We start from the raw sequence: 24,176 nt of genomic DNA, 5'->3' as shown, positions 1-24,176 counted from the left end.
GTGTATGATTTTATCGTTGGTGCCCTTATTTATTTTTTGTGTTTAATTCTGCATATAAACTATATAAAATCCTAACAAGTTGTATTAGAACACTGGTTCGATGTGTGTCTTAAGATGGATAAGATAGAATGTTTCGGCACTATAGTGTAATTGAATGGTTACAATTGGCAAGTATGTAAATCCCAGATGGAAGATATTCTCTGTTACAAGGATTTTCATGATCCCATTGAGAGAGACGAAGCCAAGCTAGAAAAGAGTAGGAAAAATAACACAGAAAGGCGATTGGTTATATCCAAATGTGGATCAATATAAGTGTGTTTCATCATATATCAAGTGAGACTAATACGAAGTCTCTATGAAAGAACATTGAGGATCTCTATGAAGAAGATCGCAGGACCAAGGCGCTCATTATAAGGCAGTTGGTGAACTTGAAATTCAATGAAGAGAGCACAATAGCAGAACACTTAAATGAGTTTAAATGTTTGGTTAATCAATTAGCAACTATGAAGATGGCTCTTGATGATGAGTTGCAGGTTTTATTGCTATTAGGTTGGACAGTTGAAAACATTGGTGGTGACAGTAAGCAATGCAGCTCCAGATAGTGTGTTATTAATGAGCTAGTAGTAGTTTATTCAACAAGAAGACTTGGAAGAAGTCTACCAGTATAGATTACTCACATGCACTTATCATGGAGAATACGGGTAGGAGCAGATATAAGGACCAGTCCAGAGGTCGTGGCAGATCCAAGTGCAGATCAAAGTCTAAAAGGAGAGGTTTGTTTCCATTGTGGAAAGTTGGGTCATATTAAAAGAATTGCTAGATATGGAAGAAAAAGCAAGCTCGGAACATAGATGAGAAGAAAAATGAGAAGAAGAATGCAGACAGTGATATTAGTGCTACCTTGTCCAAGACCAATGTTATTCTTACTTTTGAGAATGATGATTGCATGCATGTTACATGTTAGAATTCTGAGTCGATAGTGGATACATGAGCTACATGTCATGCTACCTCCAATCAGGACCTTTTCGTGTTGTACAAAGCAGGTGACTTTGGCTATATGAAGATAGGCAACACCAGCTACTCGAAGATTATGGGACTTGGTGACATACACTTGCAGACATATATCAAATGCATAGCATGTTCTCAATTTGCTGCTCAATTTGATTTCAGATCTTACTCTAACTGAACGAAAACTGGTTGAGGGAAATGTAAAATCAGGAAAGTCTCTCTTGTGGTGACTAGAGGAAATATGGTGCAATTTATACAAGACTCAAGCAAAGGTTTCTTATGATTATTTGATCATCATTCAAGATGGAGACTCTCTCAATTTGTGACAAAGGAGGCTCGAGCACATGAACGAGAAGGGGTTGCATGTATTGGCAAAGAAGTCTCTCATTTTCTTTGTCAATGGTTCGTCACTTATCCCATGTGATTATTGTGTATTTGATAAACAACATATAGTTTCTTTTAGGAAGCTTTCTAAAAAATATATAATATTCTGGATTTGATTTATTCTGATGTTCATGGTCCTATCGAGATGGAGTCCTTAGGTGGCAACAAGTATTTTGTCACATTCATTGATGATGCATCACGAAAGATGTAGGTTTTTATATTAAGGATAAAGGATCAAGTGTTTATAATCTTCCAACAGTTTCATATCATGGTAGAGAGACAGACAGGCAAGAAGTTAAAATGTCTACATATTGATAAAGGAGGAGAGTGCAGTTTCATTAAGTTCAAGGGCTATCGTCCAAGCATGGTATTCAGCATCAAAGGATAGAGCTTGTAACATCGTAGCACAATAGAATTGCAGAGAGGTATATGAAGAAAATGGAGAAAGTCAGATGCATATTCAAGATGTCGAACTTACCAAAGAGCTTCCGAGTTGTAGTTGTTTGCACTGCATGCTACATAATCAAAAAGTCTCATTTAGTTTCTCTGGGTTTTGATATTTTAAAAAGAGTTTAATATAGAAAATATGTTCTCTACTCTCATCTAAAGGTGTTCGGTCATAAGGCGTTTGCACATGTTCCAAAGGAGCGGAGATAGAAATTTGACGATAGGCGGTTCCTTACATCTTCTTTGTTATGGAGAAGATGATTTTGACTACAAGCTATGTGATTCAGATAAGAGAAGAATTATTAGGCAAGTAGATGTGGTCTTTCATGAGGACCAGACTATTACAGATCTTGGGAGAGCAGAGCAGTCATATAGTGTTACTAGCGAGATTTTAGTTATGGCACTCATTCTATCTTAAGACCAGTTGCATCCTAAAGATACAGAGCAGATACGTGATGATAGTGTTAATAGTGACAGTCATATACCAAAGTAGGTAGATAGTGATAACGATGACGAGCAAGAGACTCTTCAGCCAGGGAGAATCATTAGCAACAGAAGATAGCAGAGCTACGGGTTTGGAGATCAGCTGGAGGGCATAGACTATCCTCAAGATATTCTCCCTCAGAGTATTATTTATTGATAGAAATCTAGAGGCAAAGAGCTTTCAAGAGGCGCAGACTCATAAAGATAAGGACATATGGTTCTGAACTATGCAGGAAGATGAATTATCTCTAAAAGAACGATATTTATGAGTTAGTGGAGTTGCTGAAGGACAGAAAATCTTTGAAACAAGTGGTTTTCAAGTTGAAGAAGGATAGCTACAAAGAGATATAGAAATACAAAGCTAGATTAATGGTGAGAAGCTTTGAGAAAAATAAGGGCATTGACTTCGATAAGATTTTCTCACCGGTTATGGAGATAACATCCATTAGAGTGCTATTTAGCAGCTAGTCTAGACCTCGAGATTGAGCAGCCTGGTGTGAAGACTGTATTCCTTCATAGCAATTTGGAGGAGATCTACATTGAGCAGCCATAGAGTATTGAAGTAAAGGGAAAAAAAACACCTGGTTTGCAGGTCGAAGAAGAGTTTCTATAGTTTAGAATAGGTACCCAGGCACTAATACAAGAAATTTACTCTTTCATGTTGAGTGTTGGCTACCAGAGGATAGTTGTAAAATCTTGTGTATATTTTAGGAGATTTTCGTATTCTAGCTTCATAATACTTTTGCTTTATGTGGACAGCATGCTGATTATTGGTCAGTCAATCAGATAATTAGTTGGCTAAAAGAGGAGTTATTTAAGTTTTTCACATGAAGGATTTGGCTTCGGCACAGCGGATTCTTAGTATGGAGATTGCTCGTGACAAGAAAGCTAGAAAATTATAGTTATCACAGGAGAAATTTGCTAAACGGCTGCTTAATAAATTCAATATTAAATGTGCCAAAGCAATCAATACTCCTCTTGTCAGTCACTCGAACTTCATGAAGAAGTCATGTCCTACTACAAATGAAAAAAAAGTAAGATGGAACATATTCCTTACTCTTCAGTTGTAGGGAGTTTGATGTGTGCTATAATTTGCACTCGGCCAGATATAGCTCATACAATTGGCGATGTGAGCATGTTTCTTTCTAATCTAGGAAGCGTACACTAGGAAGGTGTAAAGTGGATCTCAAAACATTTGAAAGATAATTTTAGATTACGTTTGAATTTCAAAGGTTCTAAGTCAGTACTATAAGGTTTTGCGGATGATGATATGGCAGGTGATCCCAATCATAAGATGTCTATATCAGGTTGGTTGTTTACTTTTGCAGGGGGTTGTATATTGGCAGTTTAGGTTGTAGTATGTGTTGATATGTCTACAATAGAGGCGGAAGCTATTGCAGCTGCAAAAGTCAGTAAAGAGATAGTTTTGTTGAGAAGATTTTTGTAGGAGTTAGACTTGCAGTAGAATGAGTATTAGGTTTTCATTAATAGTCAAGAGTGCTCTTGATTTGAGCGAAAATTCTACATTCCTCTCCAAGACAAAACACATCATATGAGATATCATTGGCTTAGAGAAGCTGTTGATAAAGAGGAGGTAAAGCTATAGAAGATTCATACTGATGAGAAACAAGTAGTTTTTTTGACCATTTCTAAAGAGAAGATTGAGTTGTGTTGGCAATTGGTCGACACTGATTCCCAGTGAGGAGTAACAAACTAGCATACCCCTCTTGTTGAGCTAGAGGGGGAGATGTTCCAAATTAGGGCTCACATAAGTTCCATGTGATTGAGTCCTTTTTGAAGAAGTATTTCTAAGTCTATATGAAATAGATGAGGACTTGGAGGTCCTAGGGATAATATCCGTTAATAAAAAGAAAATTTGATTCGTGAAACCATGTAGAGCACAAAATAAAAAATAAAAAGCAGAAATTGCTCTGTATGCATATGGGGGGAGCGGGGGTTATAATTTCAAATTGCTCTGTTTTTCGATTGTAGTAAATTCAGATGCCCACTTCTTCAAAATGATGACGCCGTCAAGGATATGGTGTTGGTTTCCCCATAGGTGTTGGGGATTTGTATTGAGACGGTGTTTAGAATTTTGGTGTCTGTATTTTCTCCTGTGGTTCAATCCTTAAGTTTGGATGTAGCGTTCAAGACTTGTACTCTTGATTCATAGTAGAATATTTCTCTTCGGATTGCCCAATGGATGTAAGCACAATTTGCCGACCCACGTTAAATCTTAATCTTTGGTTATGTGTGATATTATTGTTGGTGCCATTTTTTCTTGTGTTTTATTCCGTAGATAAACTTCATAAAATCCTAATAGATGCCACCATTATCCAGAAATTATTATTGTATTAAAAACCACTATTATGAAAATCGCTTTTGGAATAGTGAAAATCCTAGATGGCCTCATCTTACCCCTTTAAATAGAAGTAGACCCAAGATCACTCTGATCATCAATGTTGAACCCTCCAAAAATACCCAAATACTTTAAAAATCTTGAGGGGTCTTCTCTAGATCTCGTTTTCTGTCCATGGAAAGGACAATAATCTAAAGCTGGGAACCCTACAACTAGGAATTAAGTCGCAAGAGAATCCTAAAATTGGGTAGTGATTTCTAAATCAAAGTTTAGTTTCCATTTTTATACTTAGTTTATTACACTACAAAAAAAAATTATTCTAAACTTGTGTTTTTTTTTCCGGAATTTTGGATTTATTATGGATGATCAAGTATTTTTACACGTAGATGGGGATGTGATCAGCGCCTTCATGTTCGTGGCTTGACATCTCTCAGGTCGCGAGCACAACTTCGGTTAATTTGTTTTTGAGTTCATTTTCAATTACATGCAAAGAAATTATATATACAACCCAACACTGAGCTCTAGCTTCTTCCCAAGACCCCAAGACCAAATCCTGGAGGGGAGCATATGGTAAAAATCGAGAAAAATATTCTGTATTTAGGATGTGTAATTATCTCGCTCCGCGACGTGCATGCCTAGTTAATTGCATCTATATATAGTTGTTGGTTAGGTTCCAATTCCATGAACACGAATTTAGAACATACGTCGCATGAACACATGACAATTTATCAAAAATGCAGAATATAAGAGCATGACAGTAGGACGATATCTAGAATTTCGTAGTAGGGTCAGAAAAAAAAAAAATTAGTCCAAGAAGTGTATGATAACCGCTCTAAACTAAAACGTACATAATTAAGGGTCATAGGTCCAACATAAGTTTTAACATGTCTCGTAGCCATCAATCATGTTATCAGATCTTGAATGCTCAGTTAGTCGTCGTGTTATGAGATCTCGAGTACTAGGGATGCTCGTAATCGATTAGTTGCTGAAGATTATCTGAGCATTATCTGCTAAGTTTCAGCTTCCTTGGGTACACAAGGAGTTGAAAAGAACGAAATTTGGAGGATAGTAAACCCAGACAACATCCTGTGGCTGAAGTCGCAGATAATGTTTTCACGAAGCTACAGGATGTGGTGTGTTTTCTACGAGAATCTGCTAAGGTCACGACGAGAATCGTGCAGTTCAGAAGAATCTTAACAGCCCTGCGATCTTCGCAATTGCAGAGGTAAGTAGACAGTGAAGGATGATCTGTACAGACCGACCAGCTTGGCAAACTGATGCATGCAATTACCATCTTGTAATCAGGTCAAGACGAGATCAGATATCGTCGAAATAATTCCAAAAAGAGGTGCAAGTATCCTATCCTTTATGAGGCAAAGTTGCACAGTTACAGAACCCCAGAATCTCTTTGATTATTCTTCTTACAAAAAACGAAGGAAGGGGGTGGCAGGAGATAACCAGGTCCTCAGCTCTCAAGGATATGAACATACATATGATAGTGAACTCTAAACCTCCCTCGGTTCATTTGTCAAGTTAAGCTAAATCTACAGTGGTTCAGAGGAAAGGAACACTTAATCTTGATTCTAAACTCTATGCTAAGAAAAGTGAAGTAGTTAAAGATACACTCCAAAGCAAGCATCATGACATCCACAGGACCACCTCATGCCACCGTATCGAAACAGTCAAACAAAAGGCAAAAACTAAGGGAAAGGGCTGCATCAAAAATAGCGGAAGCACGCAGCTAAAGTTGGAGAAAGATTTGTTTAAGTAAAGAAAAGCTTCTATCACCATCCAGGTATGCATAATTTATTGCACAACAGCGGCTGAGCTAGTAGTACATGATGATGAGAGGTTGCTTTAGTTCTTATTCGATGCACATCGCCAATTGAGTGGCACAATCATTAAAAAGACTTTTGGGGTACTAGAGGACCTATTGAAATAGAAGCTTACCTCAACAACAGCACAGTCCCTTCTGCCTCTGGGATGGACGACTCATTGATCATTTACGTCGTTGCGTCCATGGTTACGGTCATGGCCATCAGTTGTTGGAGGAGACGGTGCCAGAAATCACTAGCCCCGGTTCCGTCAGGGTCTCTTGGATGGCCTCTCATCGGCGAGACCATCAAATTCGTGGCTTGTGCCTACTCTTCTCGCCCTGAGAGCTTCATGGAAAAACGTCAATGTTTGTACGTATTACAACAAAAACAAGAAAGCCTTGACCCAAACTTTTGGGTTCGCCTGCATGAATCGTGGTCTTCCATTGAATTCTGTTGAGACTTATCTCCTCCATTATTGATACATGCTTCTTAATTGCAATGCACGTCGAACGATTATAGCTATAGAATATAAGGTCGTAATGTCCTAGATATGTGCTGCGTCAGCGTCACACCACCCAGAAGTGGAGGGACACACCAACCCCTATTTATTCATATATGTATATGTATTATGATTACAAAATGCTAAAATCAATTAAATTCGTGTGGAAAACAACAAAAGGTATAACATGGGTATTGTACTCAACATGTAGGTACGGTAAAGTATTCAAGTCACACCTTTTCGGCAAGCCAACTATTGTTTCCACAGATCCAGAGGTCAGCAAGTTCATTCTGCAAAGCGTTTCTGAAGATTTTGTGCCATTCTTCCCGGGCTCGCTCACTGAGCTGGTGGGCAAGTCTTCCATCCTAGTGATCAATGGGAGCCTGCAAAGGAGAGTTCATGGACTAATTGGATCCTTCTTCAAATCTCCAATCCTAAAAGCTCACATCACTGCGGACATGCAGAGGGACTTGCAAGAGATTATGGCTAGTTGGAGGGATGACCAGATTGTCTACATCCAAGAGGAAGCCAAATATGTAAGTTTATATTTGGGTCATTTCACAAAAATAACATGAACTTTGAGGGGTTTTGTAAAAAAAGTTATTAGAGAAAACTACCATTTTTTTACCCTAAACTATCATGTAGGGCAGGCAGTTAGGATGTGCCATGTTGAATAATTTACATGTAAGAATAATTTTGTCCTTATGTACTTTATATGTCTTCATATATTATTCTTATGGACTTTGTGGATAGATACATACAAACGAGTATAGTTCAGATATTTTACTCAGACATAAAGGCCTTCGTAACAATCATTGTTGCGTAATTCCCTGGAACCCCCTAGAACAGTTGTACAGTTCCTACGAAACGATTCCCCGTACATTTGCGAATTGATTCCCCCTGGTACTTAAATCGGTTCCCTAAAATTGACGTACGGCTTGCAAGTATGCAGGGCACAAAGTCCCTTGATGTGCACATGAGCGAGGCGGAATTCATTGTGCACAATCGAATGAAACAAGGCGCAGACCGCACATATAAATTTCATGAGTCTTCATATAAAATGATGTTAACAATCATAACTTATGACTCAATATAGATAATATCAACGACCAAAACACACAAAGTTTTCCCATAAAACATGAAATGAAACTATCGTCCAAACATGAACCATGTGAAAAGTAAAACAGAACAAAAATGAAACAAACTCCAAAAAAACAAATTTACGAAGTTTATCCTTATAAAGGAGGATATGTTGATCCCAATGATGATAATTTAGGAGGATATATTGGTCCCAATGATGATAATTTGGAGGACTCTTCCAGTAAATTGGAGATTAGATGAAATCGTTTGGAGTCAGAATTTGCTGAAGATGCACTTGATGCTGAGGGGAAGAAAATTGGAAGGAGGAAAAAGATATATTAAGGGGCTTAGTCTATAATTTATATGTTTTCTGTCTTATGTATTCAGAAACATTGAAATGAATCATTTGAAGTTTTTTGTATGAGAAAACATTGAAATGTACAATTAGCTTTTCTAGTTTCTAGCTTTCTACTATACATTTTGGAAAATGGTAAGCGCGCCCAAAAAAAGTTTACAACGTATCATGTATTCAAGTTGTGTACTCTAGAATTCAAAAATTTTAGGTGGTGAATTGCATACCGAATTCGTACCACAGCCCGCTATGATCCTAAAAGAGTTTTGGTATCTCAACAGATGGTGTTTCAGATAATGGTGAAAACCTTGATCGGTTTAGGCCCGGGGGAGCATTTGCAGTTCCTAAGGCATCAGTATCAGAAATTTGTTGCAGGAATCATTTCCATACCTGTGAAAATACCTGGGACTAGATTCTATAGATCACTGCAGGTAAAATCCGACTCCATTGTACAAATTTCCTATGATGTCATGTTGATAATTACAGTTTTCTGACTAAATGGATAATTTGATGCAGGCAAAGAAGAGAATGATGAAGCTTGTAAAATACATCATCCAGGAGAAGAAAAAGAACAACACCGGATGCATTTCAAGAGACATCATAGATGCGTTTCTCAACGATGGGAGCGGTCAACTAACTGATGATCTGATTCTCGACAACGTGATTGATTTGATGATACCAGCTGAGGACTCCGTACCAGTACTTATTACTCTAGCGATAAAATACCTCAGCGACTGCCCACTTGTTCTCCAAAAATTGAAGGTATCACAGAAACTAAACAGAATACGCTTGTAAGTTTTGCTTTGGATAAAAGTGGTCCCATATAGCAATCATGCAATTGTATGTAGCATATCATATGGTAAGTAGTTAATAGCCTTTTGAAAAACCGCAGGAAGAGAACACGAAGCTGAAGCATAAGTCCCTTGAAGGTGAAGATTTGCAATGGATGGACTACATGTCATTGTCATTTACACAAAATGTAAGTTCGACAGAGTATAAACCATAGCGGATCACAGATTCTATTACATGATGATATCACATTGTTTATATTTCTGTAACAGGTTATATCAGAAACACTACGAATGGGGAACATAATTCCTGCAGTCATGAGGAAAGCCATCAAAGATGTGGAGGTAAAAGATCACTTCATACCTGAGGGTTGGTGCGTGCTCCCCTATTTCAGATCTGTTCACCTGGACAAGGAAATCTATGACGATGCTTACAAGTTCAATCCATGGAGATGGAAAGTAAGATAAAAAGTACCATACCTATTGCTAATTAGCGACTTTAATACTGCTTTGGTTCCGACTTATTTCTGAGACCTCGACAGGATAAGGACACAGCTGCATCAAGCTTTACACCATTTGGAGGTGGACAGAGACTTTGCCCGGGAATTGATCTCTCAAGGCTAATAGCCTCCATTTTCCTCCACCACCTGGTCACTGGCTTCACGTAAGTGAACTCAATTAGCAATGTTTGGGAAACTGACTTGGTCACGGAGAGGGATGGATAGAAACATAGACTTGTATGATAAGGTGAAGGGAATACAAATGCAGAACCTAGCAATGTGGGACTAAACTAACTAAACACTAAACTAATAACCTCTGGCTCTGATTTCAGATGCCACAACTATTCATCATATATAGAATTGAATCCATTTCACTGAAGTGTAGACACGTTAACAATATAAGAAAATCAAACTAATATGCACAAGCTATATGTATATATAGTCTGATTACCAAGAGCCTGTTGAATGGCTGAAAGATTACTTTGGAACATCACGGACACCACGCATCAACTTCGCGCTGATGTTTAAGTTGTCAATATCTTCTGATCCTTTAGGAACGACAATTCTCAAGCCGGTCTCCCTGTAATTCAAATATTCTATTCGCCTATATTTTTGGTAAATGCTTCTATATTGTGAATTACACCTTCATCACCTTGTTACACCTTCATCACCTTGTTAGAACTAGCCATCTAAGATGTTAGGCATAAATTTAGAAATGTCTAACTGACCTAGGACCATGAGATTCCCTTCATAATTCAACTTTAGGAAGGCTTCTAAGCATGTTGATGTATTTGCATGTGCTTTTGCAATAATGATCCTATGATTTTCGCTGCAGGTGGGTTGCAGAGGAGGACCACATGGTAAACTTTCCCACTGTAAGAATGCAAAGAAACATGCCTATTAAAGTAAAGCGGAAGAATATCGATATTCTTCTCAGTTGATGCGTAGAAAGATACTCAAGTCCAGCCTCGCAAACAGAATAGCTGTTGTAAGTATGTCCGCAACATCCACAAAGCAAAGCAAGAATAGCATATGACATACAATGTCATATAGCTGCTAAAGATTGAGTGTATAGTAAAGAATGCTATTATAGTGAACAGTCACTTCAAAAGTTCTATTATATCGAATAACCGCTGAAAGAACTCTTTCACCCTTTTCCAATATTGCAATCATTTTCTATAGACTCGAGCTGTAGGGTAAGTTTCAGAGCAACAAGAGATGAAATCTAACCAACCTCCAAATAGGATTGTTCGACCTAGAGTGCTCTCCACATAAATCCCTGGTGACCTCCAAAATTTTACAGCTACAGCATGAAGAACAAAGAGCATACCTAGAGAGAGACCTCTTAAGGTTTAACAACCTGCAGCAACATTTGGAGTTATTCTTAAAGTGGAGAAATTCTCAAGATGGTGAAAAATGGTTTGTAACTCCAAATAGTTTAAGAATCAAGTTATGCAAAAACAGGACCAATCATAATTATAGAACATGTGAAACATACAATTAACAAAGCACTTTAAGAGTTAAAAAACTGTTTCGGTACAAATATTCAAAACAAATAACAAGCAGCAGTTTCAAAAGATCATAAGACAAGCAACTAATTATAGAACATGCTTTTTATTATATATACAATTATAAACAGCATATGAATTAATTGATTTACAAATCATTGATTGCACATAGTGTAGGGGCCTATGATAATATTACATAAAACTTGTTCAATTTCTACAGTAGAACTGTAAAATGATGTCAATAGAACTGTAGAATGATGTCATACAAGAATCGGTGGCTCCCATATGAAAACATGAAAGGTTATGATAGCTAGCTATGAACTGCCTCGCCCCAAATGCATAAAGTTGAAGGATGAATGGGCATGATTGAACCCTTTTCCCAAAGACTCAGGATAAATCAGGCTCGCCACAGAATGCATCAGGTTCAAATAACCTTGCAGATTCATCTTTATAAGCTCCAGCTATTGCTCGCCCCCCAGAATCCTCTGATGAATCCCTTAGGTTCTCAATGTTAATGAAAAGAATAGCACATGTGACAAGAGCCACTGCCAGACCAATTAATGTTATCTTAACTCGGTTTAAGACAGGCTTTACCTGAAGTTTAAGAAGAAAAAGACTAAGATATGGTGTTGATACTTACTGAAAAATACACAAGGAAAAATATTAGTACAATCATTCTCATGAATAACATTCTGCATCATACAGTAAAGCAATATTGAGCAAAACGTACAAGAACAGTTCGAAAGAGTGCATTGCCATTAGTTGAGCAACAAGTATTTCTAGATATACTTCACATATACAGGACTTAAGACCAGTGTTTTAAATATCGGCCGCCATGTCGGACATGGCGGCCGTACAAGAACAGTTCGAAAGAGTGCATTGCCATTAGTTGAGCAACAAGTATTTCTAGATATACTTCACATATACAGGACTTAAGACCAGTGTTTTAAATATCGGCCGCCATGTCGGACATGACGGCCGATATTGCGGATTCGGAGCCTAGCCGCCACGAAATTGTTGAATTTAATGCGTATGGCGTTTTTGAGGTCATGTCGGGGACATGTCGGAAAATAGCGGATATATCGGGCGACATTTCGGCCATCAAATATCGGCCAAAATTCAGAAATATCGGTTTCACATTGACATGTTGAAATCTCCACTACCCATATGGGTGCTTGTTGTAGGTTTTAATTACTTGTTATTGCATGTGTTTTCTTTATAATGGAAAGCTATAAGAACACATGAATTTATTTGTATTAGGTGCACATATACTTCGGTTTTACTAGTTTCTTGTTTGGAGAAATGACAGATATATAATAAAAATCCTGTAATTGTTAGTCGATGCAGTTAAGTAGTTTAGAATAGCAATTACGAGTTTAATTTTTAATTTCAGTAGAATTTTCTTTTTGTTCCTACTAGTATAATGCACGCGCTTTGTATGTGAAATTTTTTTTGTAATCTTTTTCTTTGAGTGTAAAATTATGAAGTGACTTTTATAATAACATAAATTCTTAAATTGAACAATTAATAAATCTTTACATTAATAAATAAAGTTGTGTATAAAGAATTGTATTAGTAATTTTTATATTCTGGATAATTATTATACTTTAATAAGAATTGTCTAAACATATGCAGTTAAGCTGTTCTAGTGTCTATTTGGTTTTCTATGCAAAAGCAAAAACTTGGTGGTTGCTTGTGAAAATGAAGACCTTCTCATATGTACTTTTTCATATGTTTAGACAATATAATTATCAAGTATGTGAAGATTCCATTTATGATATTATATCAACCTATCCGATATGACAATCCGATATTTTTTTCATGTCCCCCGATATATCCCCGATTAGCAGTGTTTTAAATATCGGCCGCCATGTCGGACATGACGGCCGATATTGCGGATTCGGAGCCTAGCCGCCACGAAATTGTTGAATTTAATGCGTATGGCGTTTTTGAGGTCATGTCGGGGACATGTCGGAAAATAGCGGATATATCGGGCGACATTTCGGCCATCAAATATCGGCCAAAATTCAGAAATATCGGTTTCACATTGACATGTTGAAATCATATGATTTGCAATATCTTTCACCTTCTATTTATGTAAAGTTTCACATTGTTTCCCATCCACTACCCATATGGGTGCTTGTTGTAGGTTTTAATTACTTGTTATTGCATGTGTTTTCTTTATAATGGAAGGCTATAAGAACACATGAATTTATTTGTATTAGGTGCACATATACTTCGGTTTTACTAGTTTCTTGTTTGGAGAAATGACAGATATATAATAAAAATCCTGCAATTGTTAGTCGATGCAGTTAAGTAGTTTAGAATAGCAATTACGAGTTTAATTTTCAATTTCAGTAGAATTTTTTTTTTGTTCCTACTAGTATAATGCACGCGCTTTGTATGTGAACATTTTTTTTTGTAATCTTTTTCTTTGAGTGTAAAATTATGAAGTGACTTTTATAATAACATAAATTCTTAAATTGAACAATTAATAAATCTTTACATTAATAAATAAAGTTGTGTACAAAGAATTGTATTAGTAATTTTTATATTCTGGATAATTATTATACTTTAATAAGAATTGTCTAAACATATGCAGTTAAGCTGTTCTAGTGTCTATTTGGTTTTCTATGCAAAAGCAAAAACTTGGTGGTTGCTTGTGAAAATGAAGACCTTCTCATATGTACTTTTTCATATGTTTAGACAATATAATTATCAAGTATGTGAAGATTCCATTTATGATATTATATCAACCTATCCGATATGGCAATCCGATATTTTTTTCATGTCCCCCGATATATCCCCGATTTCCGCTATCCGACATGAATTTTGGCCGAGCGACATGAACCCGACATCCGATATTTAAAACCTTGCTTAAGACATCATGTTTGCTTAATAGCGAGGACTTTTGAATGTACCAATTTTAGATTGTGGAATATTGAAGCATGTGGCTACCAACCTAATTTATAGTTTAGACCACTTAACAGAGCGATGCTCTCTTGATTCACAGTTAAGATTTTTTGTGTTCTACTCAGTCTGCTTTTTCTCTCTGTGCGCAAAAATGGAATATTGCCTCTACAGTAAATTTTATTCCCTTTTCCCTTGTAGCTTTTTTTCCAGTGGAGGGAGAAAAAAGAAATGTGTTTTCTGGTCGTGTGGGGTTTTGCTTTTTGCATCTGCTTCAAAGCATCAAGTTAAGGGCTGAACAGAGTTATATCGTGAATGAAGAGGAGATATAGTACTTAGTACATGATTAGGATCAGAGATTTAATGTGTTAACCTTTTAGAGAAAGGTGACCTTTGTTTATTATTCATGTCTCATTGTTTATTAAATCCATGTGCCACAACAACTTGGTATCTAAGCATGAAATCCAAGGAAATTGTTGATTATAGCTTGCATCCGACAAAAATAAAGGATGGCAATTCCAATAACAATAAAGGACAAGCCGGTAAAACCACATCTAGCATATAAAAGCCATATCCTATTTCATCTGTTATTTATCAGCTTATGAGAGAGAGGATGAATCATGAAACAGGGAGTTGAAACTTGGTAAGGACAAGCTATGGCTGTAAATTTGACTGTGTTGTATTTGAAGAATCCATGTAATGATTTGCGAGGCTTCTTAAGAAAATGTTAATGAGCAAAGGCCTATCAAAATCGAAGAAGGCCCAAGAACCCAAAGGTGATGTCAATCATATGTACCGCAAATTTGGACAAGGAATTCAAGATGGGCACAAAGCCAGATAAATGCCAGTTCATCGACAGTCAGAACTTGAGCTACTACTTAACATAGGGTCTTGTAATTGTACCAAAAATAAAAATATATATGTTGAGAAACTATTCTTGTAGATATCTTCAAGTGGATAGGAAACATAATTCAATACCCTTCCCAAGTTAAACAACAAACTACTCTCTTTGTTTACATAGGCAAACCGAAGAACAATGTATATTCTCCTATTTCTGGTTGTTCTGCTTCCTTTTTTTGCTATCAAGGGGTTCACTTTGACCGAATTACTATGTTGAATGAGCACAGACTGCACAAACTATAAGGTAAGTTCCCTACATGTGAACGGTGATTTTACAATTATGATAAGCCCCTCTACTCCCCCACAATATATTGGTAGTTTGGTATCAATTTAAAGAGAGGGATTAGGTTGACAGTTAAGAACTACATCAACTCTTTCAGGGGCCTTTCACTCCGTAGACAACATGATGTGATGGGAAGATGCAACAATAACGATTGTAGTGATGGTGGCAATCTTAATTGTGGTGGCGTTGCTGAAGAAAAATATTGCATTGCCCCGCCTTATAATTAATAGAAAAACTGTCAACAGAGAAAATGTTTAAGGATCAAGTCAATAGAAACTTACAGAAAATGAACCCAGAAGCCTATCACGTGCCAACACTTCTGGAGTCTTCACCCATATCTTCCAAAACAAGGGAGTATTAAGTTAGCCACAATCTTTACATATGCTTACTTCTATTTTTATAGTTCATAATATATATATTTTTTTCAATCAATTTTGCTTTGACCAATGAATGACTCTATATGATAAAAAGTTCTTGCTTGCATGGCTGATAACATGGGCTCATTACATGAAGATACAAAGCCCTTTCCAAATGATCAACTTCCCAGATAAAGCTTCAACTGAATTAAAGTGACATCGGGTTGATTTTCAATAATGGACAAGATTGATAGATAATTGTACAGTGTATCAGAAAATCAACAGCAAAACACCTATATGATCTGGTATTTAATTTATAGAATAAAATAAAGACTAAAGCAAGAAAGTATCATAAACATGGCATTAGGCTATCAGCAACTCACATATTCCATAGTACTACAGTAGGGCTAGGAAAATGATGCAAATCTCTAATGAAACTTGTACTTGTTAATAGCCAAAATAACCCGCCCAATAACATCATTTTGAAATAAGAGGAACAAGAAGACGAGCAACAGGGTAATATAGTAACATTCCTTAGACATGTAATCTCTAAGGAAGGGATTTCTGTGAATCCTAAAAAGATAAAAGCTATAGTTGACTGGTACAGACCAACAAGTGTGACGGAGATCTGTAGTTTCCTTGGTATAGCTGGCTATTATATAAAATTTGTGGAAGGATTTTCCCGTAGTGCCTCACCTCTGACTCGTCTTCGGAAGGGAGTTTAATTCATTTGGTCAGATGAATGTGAGAAAAGCTTTCAAGAGCTAAAAAGTTGATTAGTGCCTACTCCAATATTTGCATTACCCTCTGGAGATATAGGCTTTGCTATCTACAGTGATGCCTCTAGAAGAGGATTGGGGTGTGTTTTTATGCAAAATGAAAAAGTCATAGCATATACTTCAAGGCAGTTAACGCTTTATGAACAGAACTATCCCACTCATGCTTCGGAATTAGCGACAGTAGTATTTGCTCTTAAGATTTTGAGACATTATTTATATGGAGTACATTGTGAAATATACATTGACCACAAGAGTTTGAAATATATATTCACTTAGAAGGAGTTGAATTAGAGGCAAAGAAGATGGTTGGAGTTTCTAAAAGATTATGACATGACCATCAATTATCACCTCGACAAGGTGATTGTTGTTGCTGATGCCTTGAGCCACAAGAATTCATGCAATTTAGCATATTTAATTACTTCCCAAAAGAAAATATTAGAGGACTTGGATCGTACTGAAATTAAAATTAAAGTCCACCGAATTGGAGTTAAATTAGCAAATATGGTGATACAACCTTCTTTGGTAGATGAGTTAAAGCAAACCAACAGAAGGATCCTCAACTGGTGAAGATAAAGAATGAGATGTGGAAGAAGGCACCTGAAGAGAATTTAAGAATGGGTCCTTGAGGTTTGGAACTAAAGTTTGTGTGCTTAATATAACAGAGATCATTGTTATCGAGGCGCGCGACCCAGACGCGCCTCGGGTGCAGGGCATTACGGGCTAGGACAATTACACCCCGCACCAGGGGCGCTACACGCACACGAGGCACGCTCGAGGAGAGCGCCTCGTGTGCGCCTCGTGCGCGCCTCGTGTGCGCTTGACACCAGCGTCATGTAATAGACTCTTTCTTCTGTTTTTTTTAAATAATTTACATATTACATGTTTACATCATATTATAGACTTTCTTGCTAGTTGCTAATCCATTCTCCATCTTTTCATGTTTAACCTATAAAAAGAAAACAGTAATTAGTAATTTAGTACACTTGTTTGCTAATTGTAACGTCCTTCTCTAATTAGCATGCTAACTAGAAAATTATGAACATGTAAATATGTAATTGTTACTTTTATTCTCCATCTTTTCATGCTAACTAGCAAATAGCAATTAAGAATGCTAACTAAAAAATTATGAACAGTCATGTTTTTTTAATCACTTAATTGTTACTTAAAAATACATATATTATATTTTAAATAAAAATACATATTTCTTATTTGTTACTTGCTTGTTTTGTTTCATAGACTTTTGCTTATGTTGGAGATTATCTTGCATTGTGATTTGTGAAAACTTATGAACTTCTCTATGTTATGCATGTTAATTAAGACTCTTTCGTGATTTAGTAGGTAAAATTACATTTCTTAGCTTTTTTATGTGACAATTTATAAACATGTTGCTTATATGCTTCTTTGTCTTATGTTGAAAATATTAGTTTGAGTTGTGCGTCTCATTTCAGTAAGGCGTGCGCATCGTTGTGCGTCTTACGCATGGTGCGCGTAAGGGACCTTTGCGCCCCGCATTACGCCTTATGCCTCGATAACAACGCCAGAGATAAAGAAGAATATTATAAAAGAGGCACACCACTCTTCGTATGATATGTATCCTGGATCAACAAAAATATATAAAAACCTGAAAGAAATCTATTGGTAGAATAACATGAAAAAGAAAATTGCCACCTATGTTGCGGAATGTTTTACTTGCCAACAAGTACAAGCTGAACACCAAAGACTAGCTGGATTAGTCCAAAACTTGGATATAATGAAGATGGGAAAAAATCACCATAGATTTCATCACTGGCCTTCCAAAATCTTTAAAAAAGAATGATGCAATATGGACAATTGTTGACCGATTGACTAAATCAACGCACTTTTTAGCTATAAATATGAAATTTTCATTTGAAAATCTGACTAAAATATACATCCATGAGATAGTGAGCTTGCATGGCATACCAAATCAGCAGTCTCTGATAAAGATCCTAGGTTCACATCAGAATATTAAGAAAGTGTACATAAAGCTGTGCAAACTAAACTAAATTTTAGCTCAACTTACCATCTACAAACAGATGGCCAATCAGAAAGCACAATTCAAATACTAAAAGATATGTTGACATGTTGTGTACTCGAAATGACAGGATGACGAGAAGATTATCTGTCTTTGGTCAAGTTTGCATATAATAACAGCTATCAAGCTAAGCTAGCATTCAGATGGTACCATATGAACTTTTTTATGGAAGGAGATGCAAGTCTCCTATTCATTAGGACGATGTTGGAGAAAGAAAACTTCTTAGACCAGAATTGGTACAACAAGCAATTGATAAGACTCATATAGTTAGGGAACGTCTTCGCATTGCACGAAGTCGTCAAGTTATGCTGATCAAAGAGTGAGAGAATTGGAATTTCAGGTTGGCAAGCATGTTTTCTTGAAAGTTTCGCCTATCCGATGAGTGAAAAGATTTAGAACCCAAGTTAAGCCCAAAATTCATTGATCCTTTTGAGATTCTGGAACGAGTTGGTCCCGTGACGTATAAATTAGCATTATTGTCATCTCTATCTAGAATACATGACGTATTTTACATATTGATGCTCCGAAAGTTCATCCGAGATCCAAATGAGATCGTTAAGTTGTCCCTAGTGGAGCTCAAGCCAGACTTGACTTATGAGAGAAACCAGAGCATATTGCAGATTATAAAAGGAACAAGTACTTAGGCGTCGAACCATCAAATATGTGAAAGTTCAATGGAAGATTCATTCAGAAAGAGAAGCTACTTACAAAATGAAAGATTCTACACGAGAGAAATATCCAGAGCTCTTTGGAGATTAATGTATGTTAAGTTTAAAGGATGAAACTTCTTATTAGGAGGGGAGTGTAGTGACCAAATACAAATTTAATTAGCCTATTTTTATCTTAAGAAGTTCATGCAAATGACAATATTAATAAGGGGGTTCTATGAAAAATGTGCCCAATCACCTCACTAATTTGGTAGCTCTCGGTCATTAGAAGAAAGTGGGGCACCGCTTCAAAGAGGTAGATACGAAGGGGAGAATAAATCTATAAAAAAAATCCAAACCAACTCACAAACTTTGTTTCTTGCAATAGTAAGTGAAATAGAAAAGGAGAGAAGGAAGAGGAGAGGAAATACCTCAATTAGCATCCAACAATCCTAAGATATAACTCCTTACTCCTTGTCCAATTAGACTTCTTAATTGATTGATGATGATATGAGTAGCTTGAATTGTGAATTGAATGCTATTGTTTGGGATCTGTATAGTTAAAAAATAATAAATAATACATACTAGCTCCAATGAGGACCTTGTCGTTGATCGCCTAGTCGCCGGCGAGGTCTCACCATCATGAGGTCACCCCAACGAGAAGCAAAGGACCGGAAAGCATGAGGGTCTACGCAGCATCAGCCGGAAAAAAAAAAGAGAACAGAAGAGGAAGAGGGATCGCAGTAAGGAAAAGGCATAGAGGAGAGAAAATGAGAAAACAAAGTTAAAATAACAAAATTTCTTTAGAACCCCTAAAAGTTTTGAGTTTGCATATAGGTCCAGAAGATAAAATGAATGAAAATTTTCATGTAGACCCCTACTGCTCTGTTAGTTACCATCAGGCCCAATAAAGTCAAACCTAGTGACGAAATTAAGCTTGAATAATCGTTTGAAACCCCCTAAAACTGTCTGAAATTGTTAATAGGTCCAAAACTAATAGAATGGTGTTATAAAAATTATGATAAATTGCTAAAATTAGCACTAAACATATGTATACACTATTTATGGATTTTAATTATTATTTGATTATATTGAATCTATTTGGCTTTAGATTATGAGGTGATTAACCTATAATGTATGTTTGCCTTAAATTAATATTAGATTTATATCTTTATATTATAAGATCTGGTTGATATCAAGAGAAGTGGCATTTTGAGGAAGTGGTATCCACCAAATGTGAGTTCATTTCTCACTAATATTTTTATAATATGAAAATACATGATTGCTACATTTGATTGATTATGTGCTCGAAATGTGAATAATCTATTATCTTCATGTATATAAAGTTAAATGTGATTCGATCTATTTCTTTTGTGGCCTAATCCATAGTATGATTTTGATTTCGTACAAGATATTAAAAGTAAATTTGATTTCACATAAAATGTGATAAGTGGTTTTGTTTCATGGGAACTCAATTAATTGTGAATAGCACTTTATTTGGAAGGTTTAAAGAAAAGAAGTATTTTGAATGTATTTCAATAGTTTAATGAATTCAAAGATTTTTCGTGACTTAGCATCTAATAAACATAGAGAAAAGTAAAATCCATAAACTGTTTTAACTGAGATGATGATATTTACGCTTGTCTGCTTGATTTAAAGTATTTATAATTTTGATAAGTGAACATGCCAATATTATTATGGTAGAAGTGATGCGTTTTTTAAATCAAGTAATTTGATGAGTGATGTGTTTTGTAAACAGGCAATTTGATAAGTGATATTTTTTGAAATCAAGTAATTTGACAAAGGATATGTTTTCGAAATCAAGCCATTTGACAAGCGATTCTCGATGTTTTCAAAACCCTCACAAAGTCCACTATGGAGTGATGTGTTTGTCTGCCATATGGTTTGAATGCACCTTTATGTGGCCCTTTTTAGGCATTTGTGACGTGACCCTTTTTCGGGTATTGTGATGTGGATAGCGGCCTATGGCAGTGTTAGGTGCATTCTGTTCCCCGAAACTATATGTTATGCGATGCTTTTGGCATTCACATGTTACCGGGCTATAATTCGTAACTTTAATGTGACCTATGAGGTGATTCTTGCATTATATGGACGACTCATCAAGATTTGAAATTCTGACATTTGATTGTGAATTTGATAATAATAATCTTTTAGTTTTGCACAAATTTAATAGTCTGTTTTCTTTCTTAATATTTACCTTGATTTCAAAAGGACCTGATTTTGTAGCATTATAGCATACTACAGTATATTCAATTGCTCATAAGAAATTTAAAATGGCGTATTCCTCTTGAAAATAACAATAGGATGTGGTTCTTGGATCGTATTTTGTTATTTTTGAAATTTTCGGTGCAAAACTTATAATTCACTATTTCTAAAAATTATTATTTTGTTAGATATCTAGGAACTCTAGTGGAAAATGCTACATGTTCTAGAGCTAGTTCCCACCATAATTACGCAATGTAGCACTTAGTCCCGAATAGCACTTAGTTTTACACTTACTATTGACTAACCGTGTTGATACAATTTGTCATACCCGAGCCTACACGCCTGTTGGCGCAGTGCAAGCCTTGGGACTCACTGAATGCAACGTGTTGTTTGACTTGTTCTAGTGCCAAAAATTTCTAGCACTTGTTACACTTGATCTTTAACCTTTACTATTTAAACTCGTCAATCTCTTTACTACTGTGGGTTCAAGGTCTTAGATAAAGTTACCAAAATCTAAAGTAAATACATAACAAGAAAAAAGATAAAATAGAAAAAAGAAGAAAAGTGTTGATCTCATATCGCTTTTTCCTCTAATAGCTTGAATTGCTTGGGTTCCAACTCATTCAACAATGTCAACGGAACAATTACCAAGAAAAAACTCCTCTTTACTAGGATCAACTCCTACTCTTGACTAAGCATGGAGATGAGGTTTTGTCAAGTATACCATACACTCCACTGAACAAAATAACTGCTAGACTTATTGGAAAATTATGCATATTGTCAGATATAAAGATTTTTATATGCATAAGCACATACTTCCATTTGTCTCATATGTATACAACATAGTTATAGCTCTTGGAACGGAAATTTTGAAATAATGACATCAAAAGTACTGTAGCATGTTTTTGTTGAACTCTTAGTTTTAAGTAGTTAAGATTAAGATGAAAACAATAAAAATATGTCATTAGTGTTAAAGTTTCCTCCCACTACAACAAAACTCCAAAGTTCACATTTTTTTCGTTCTAACTCCACTTTAAATTACTGGCTGGTCAGATTTGAACTTGTTTCTTCTAATACTATGTCGAGGACCTCATCCACTACGCGGAAACTCCAGACTTTACAGTGTGGGTTGAGATCATAAGTTTATACTCTTAACAATTATACTATCCAAACTATTCCATTCAAGCCCGCACACCAACCAAATGCATTATGAATCTTTGATCACTAAAATTTCAAAATGGAACTACTATCTCTCTTTCTTTAGAACAAACGGAACTACAAATCTTGGTATAAAAACAACTCACCTGCCCATCATACCATCCAGTCTCCTCATCTGCAACCAAATGGACGAAAAAACAATCAACCTTCACCCACTTTAAAAAAACATAAAAAAAACCCAATTTTACAGCAATACTCATCATAAAAATCACAACCCACATTCAACGGTAGCACTCAGCAACCGATTCCCGACGTAAAGGCGCCACCCAATGATACATGCCTCAGCACCGCCTAGCTGTCAAGCCGCAAGGATCCCGGTGAACGCGCGACCCCAGGGCCCAACCGGAGGCCGTCGCGCATCCGCGGCGGCGCGGGAACCGAAGGCGCGACGGGAGGAACGAGGAGGGCGAAGGCGGCGCCGAGGGAGAGCGAAGGCGATGGAAGTAGAGGGGGAGGTCGGCGGCCGCCCAGGAGAAGGGGAGGGAGGTTGCTAGGGTTTGGTACTCGTTGATTGGTTGCTGATCGAAGGGGACTGGGCACTCGGTTGAAGATGAAGAGGAGGAGGAGGCGGAGATTTTGAGGGGTTTAGGGTTAGGGTTAGGGTTTCGTTTGGTGCAGGGTTGGGAGAAAGGAGGGAGTTTTGGGGGGGTGAGAGGGGAGAGGAGGAGAGGGGAGGGTAGGGTTTTGAGGAATGGGGATGATGATGAGGACGCCATGGACGTTGCAATTTTGGAGGCTTGAGATTCTTTTCATTTCATAATTTAGTTGTAGGAGCTTAACCATTTTTTTTTGGGAAAATTGCTTGGGGGAACCAAATTAAATTGGCTCATTCATTCTCATCCTCAATCCAAGAACCATAACCCAAACACCCTTAAACCGAAAAAGGAGTGCAAGTAACCCCCAAATACTGTGTAAACCCACTGCCCAATAAATCCATTCCCAAATTACCTTTCCCCATTTAATACTCCCACGATCCCATTTCTCCTTGAGCTGACCCCAAGATCTCCCCCACCCCCCAACACGACAAGCCCTCATCCTCCGTCTCCGGCGAGGTCCGCATCATCTGCGTAGACGGCCACGGTGACGACGACGTCATCCTCGCCGACGCCGCTCTCTGTCGCACACCCTCCGTGACATCTCCGGCGATAAAAAAGCCTTGATCACCGACTTCTTCGACGTCGTCGCAGGATCCGGCGTCGGTGGAGTCCTCGACTCCATGCTGTTCACCGGAGGCCCCGACGGCCGCCCTCTCTTCTCCGCCGCCGACACCGGAGACCTCCTCTCCAAGAAACTTTAACTTTGTTTGATTTACATAGCGAAACCCTAAATTGGGCGAAAATTCTTCTATTACTCTCTCCAAATCTGTGGATTTTTCTGGATTAATTCTGCTTAAATTCATGCTTTATGATTGATACGTTATCAATTTAGCAAAACCTCAGCTCGCTTACGCGTAAAATTTCAATTTGAGATAAAGTCGGGAGAATTTAATTTTAATTTTAAGTTGATTATTCTTCCCGCTTTGATATTTTGGATGCTTTTGTGGATTTTTTTCCATTCTGCTTCAAATTTCAATGCTGGT

At 37.0% G+C, this 24,176-nt stretch overlaps 2 protein-coding genes across 2 annotated transcripts; one reads left to right on the top strand and one right to left on the bottom strand.

The window, feature by feature from the left end:
* LOC109835652 (cytochrome P450 90D2-like) lies at positions 6,483-10,936 on the top strand. The gene is made up of 8 exons (XM_020403629.1): positions 6,483-6,867; positions 7,209-7,533; positions 8,711-8,860; positions 8,946-9,191; positions 9,322-9,408; positions 9,491-9,676; positions 9,760-9,881; positions 10,553-10,936. The coding sequence occupies exons 1-8, from the start codon at positions 6,665-6,667 to the stop codon at positions 10,656-10,658; spliced, it is 1,425 nt and encodes a 474-aa protein (XP_020259218.1). The 5' UTR covers positions 6,483-6,664; the 3' UTR covers positions 10,659-10,936.
* LOC109835653 (uncharacterized protein ycf36) lies at positions 11,313-23,363 on the bottom strand. The gene is given in 6 exon segments (XM_020403630.1): positions 11,313-11,819; positions 15,600-15,656; positions 22,684-22,712; positions 22,817-22,981; positions 22,984-23,026; positions 23,029-23,363. Coding segments are annotated over 6 exon segments (786 nt in total). The 5' UTR covers positions 23,314-23,363; the 3' UTR covers positions 11,313-11,612.

This window comes from Asparagus officinalis, chromosome 3 (genome assembly GCF_001876935.1).
Source record: "Asparagus officinalis chromosome 3, Aspof.V1, whole genome shotgun sequence".
Lineage (NCBI taxonomy): Eukaryota > Viridiplantae > Streptophyta > Magnoliopsida > Asparagales > Asparagaceae > Asparagus > Asparagus officinalis.
This window is presented reverse-complemented; position numbering and strand designations above follow the sequence as displayed.

What these genes read in the sequence shown, in the direction of transcription:
- LOC109835652 (XM_020403629.1), top strand. Translation starts at nt 6,665, where the DNA reads ATGGACGACTCATTGATCATTTACGTCGTTGCGTCCATGGTTACGGTC. An exon ending in TTGTTCTCCAAAAATTGAAG is followed by an intron (nt 9,192 to 9,321) that starts GTATCACAGAAA and finishes GAAAAACCGCAG; the next exon opens with GAAGAGAACACGAAGCTGAA. An exon ending in CATTGTCATTTACACAAAAT is followed by an intron (nt 9,409 to 9,490) that starts GTAAGTTCGACA and finishes TTTCTGTAACAG; the next exon opens with GTTATATCAGAAACACTACG.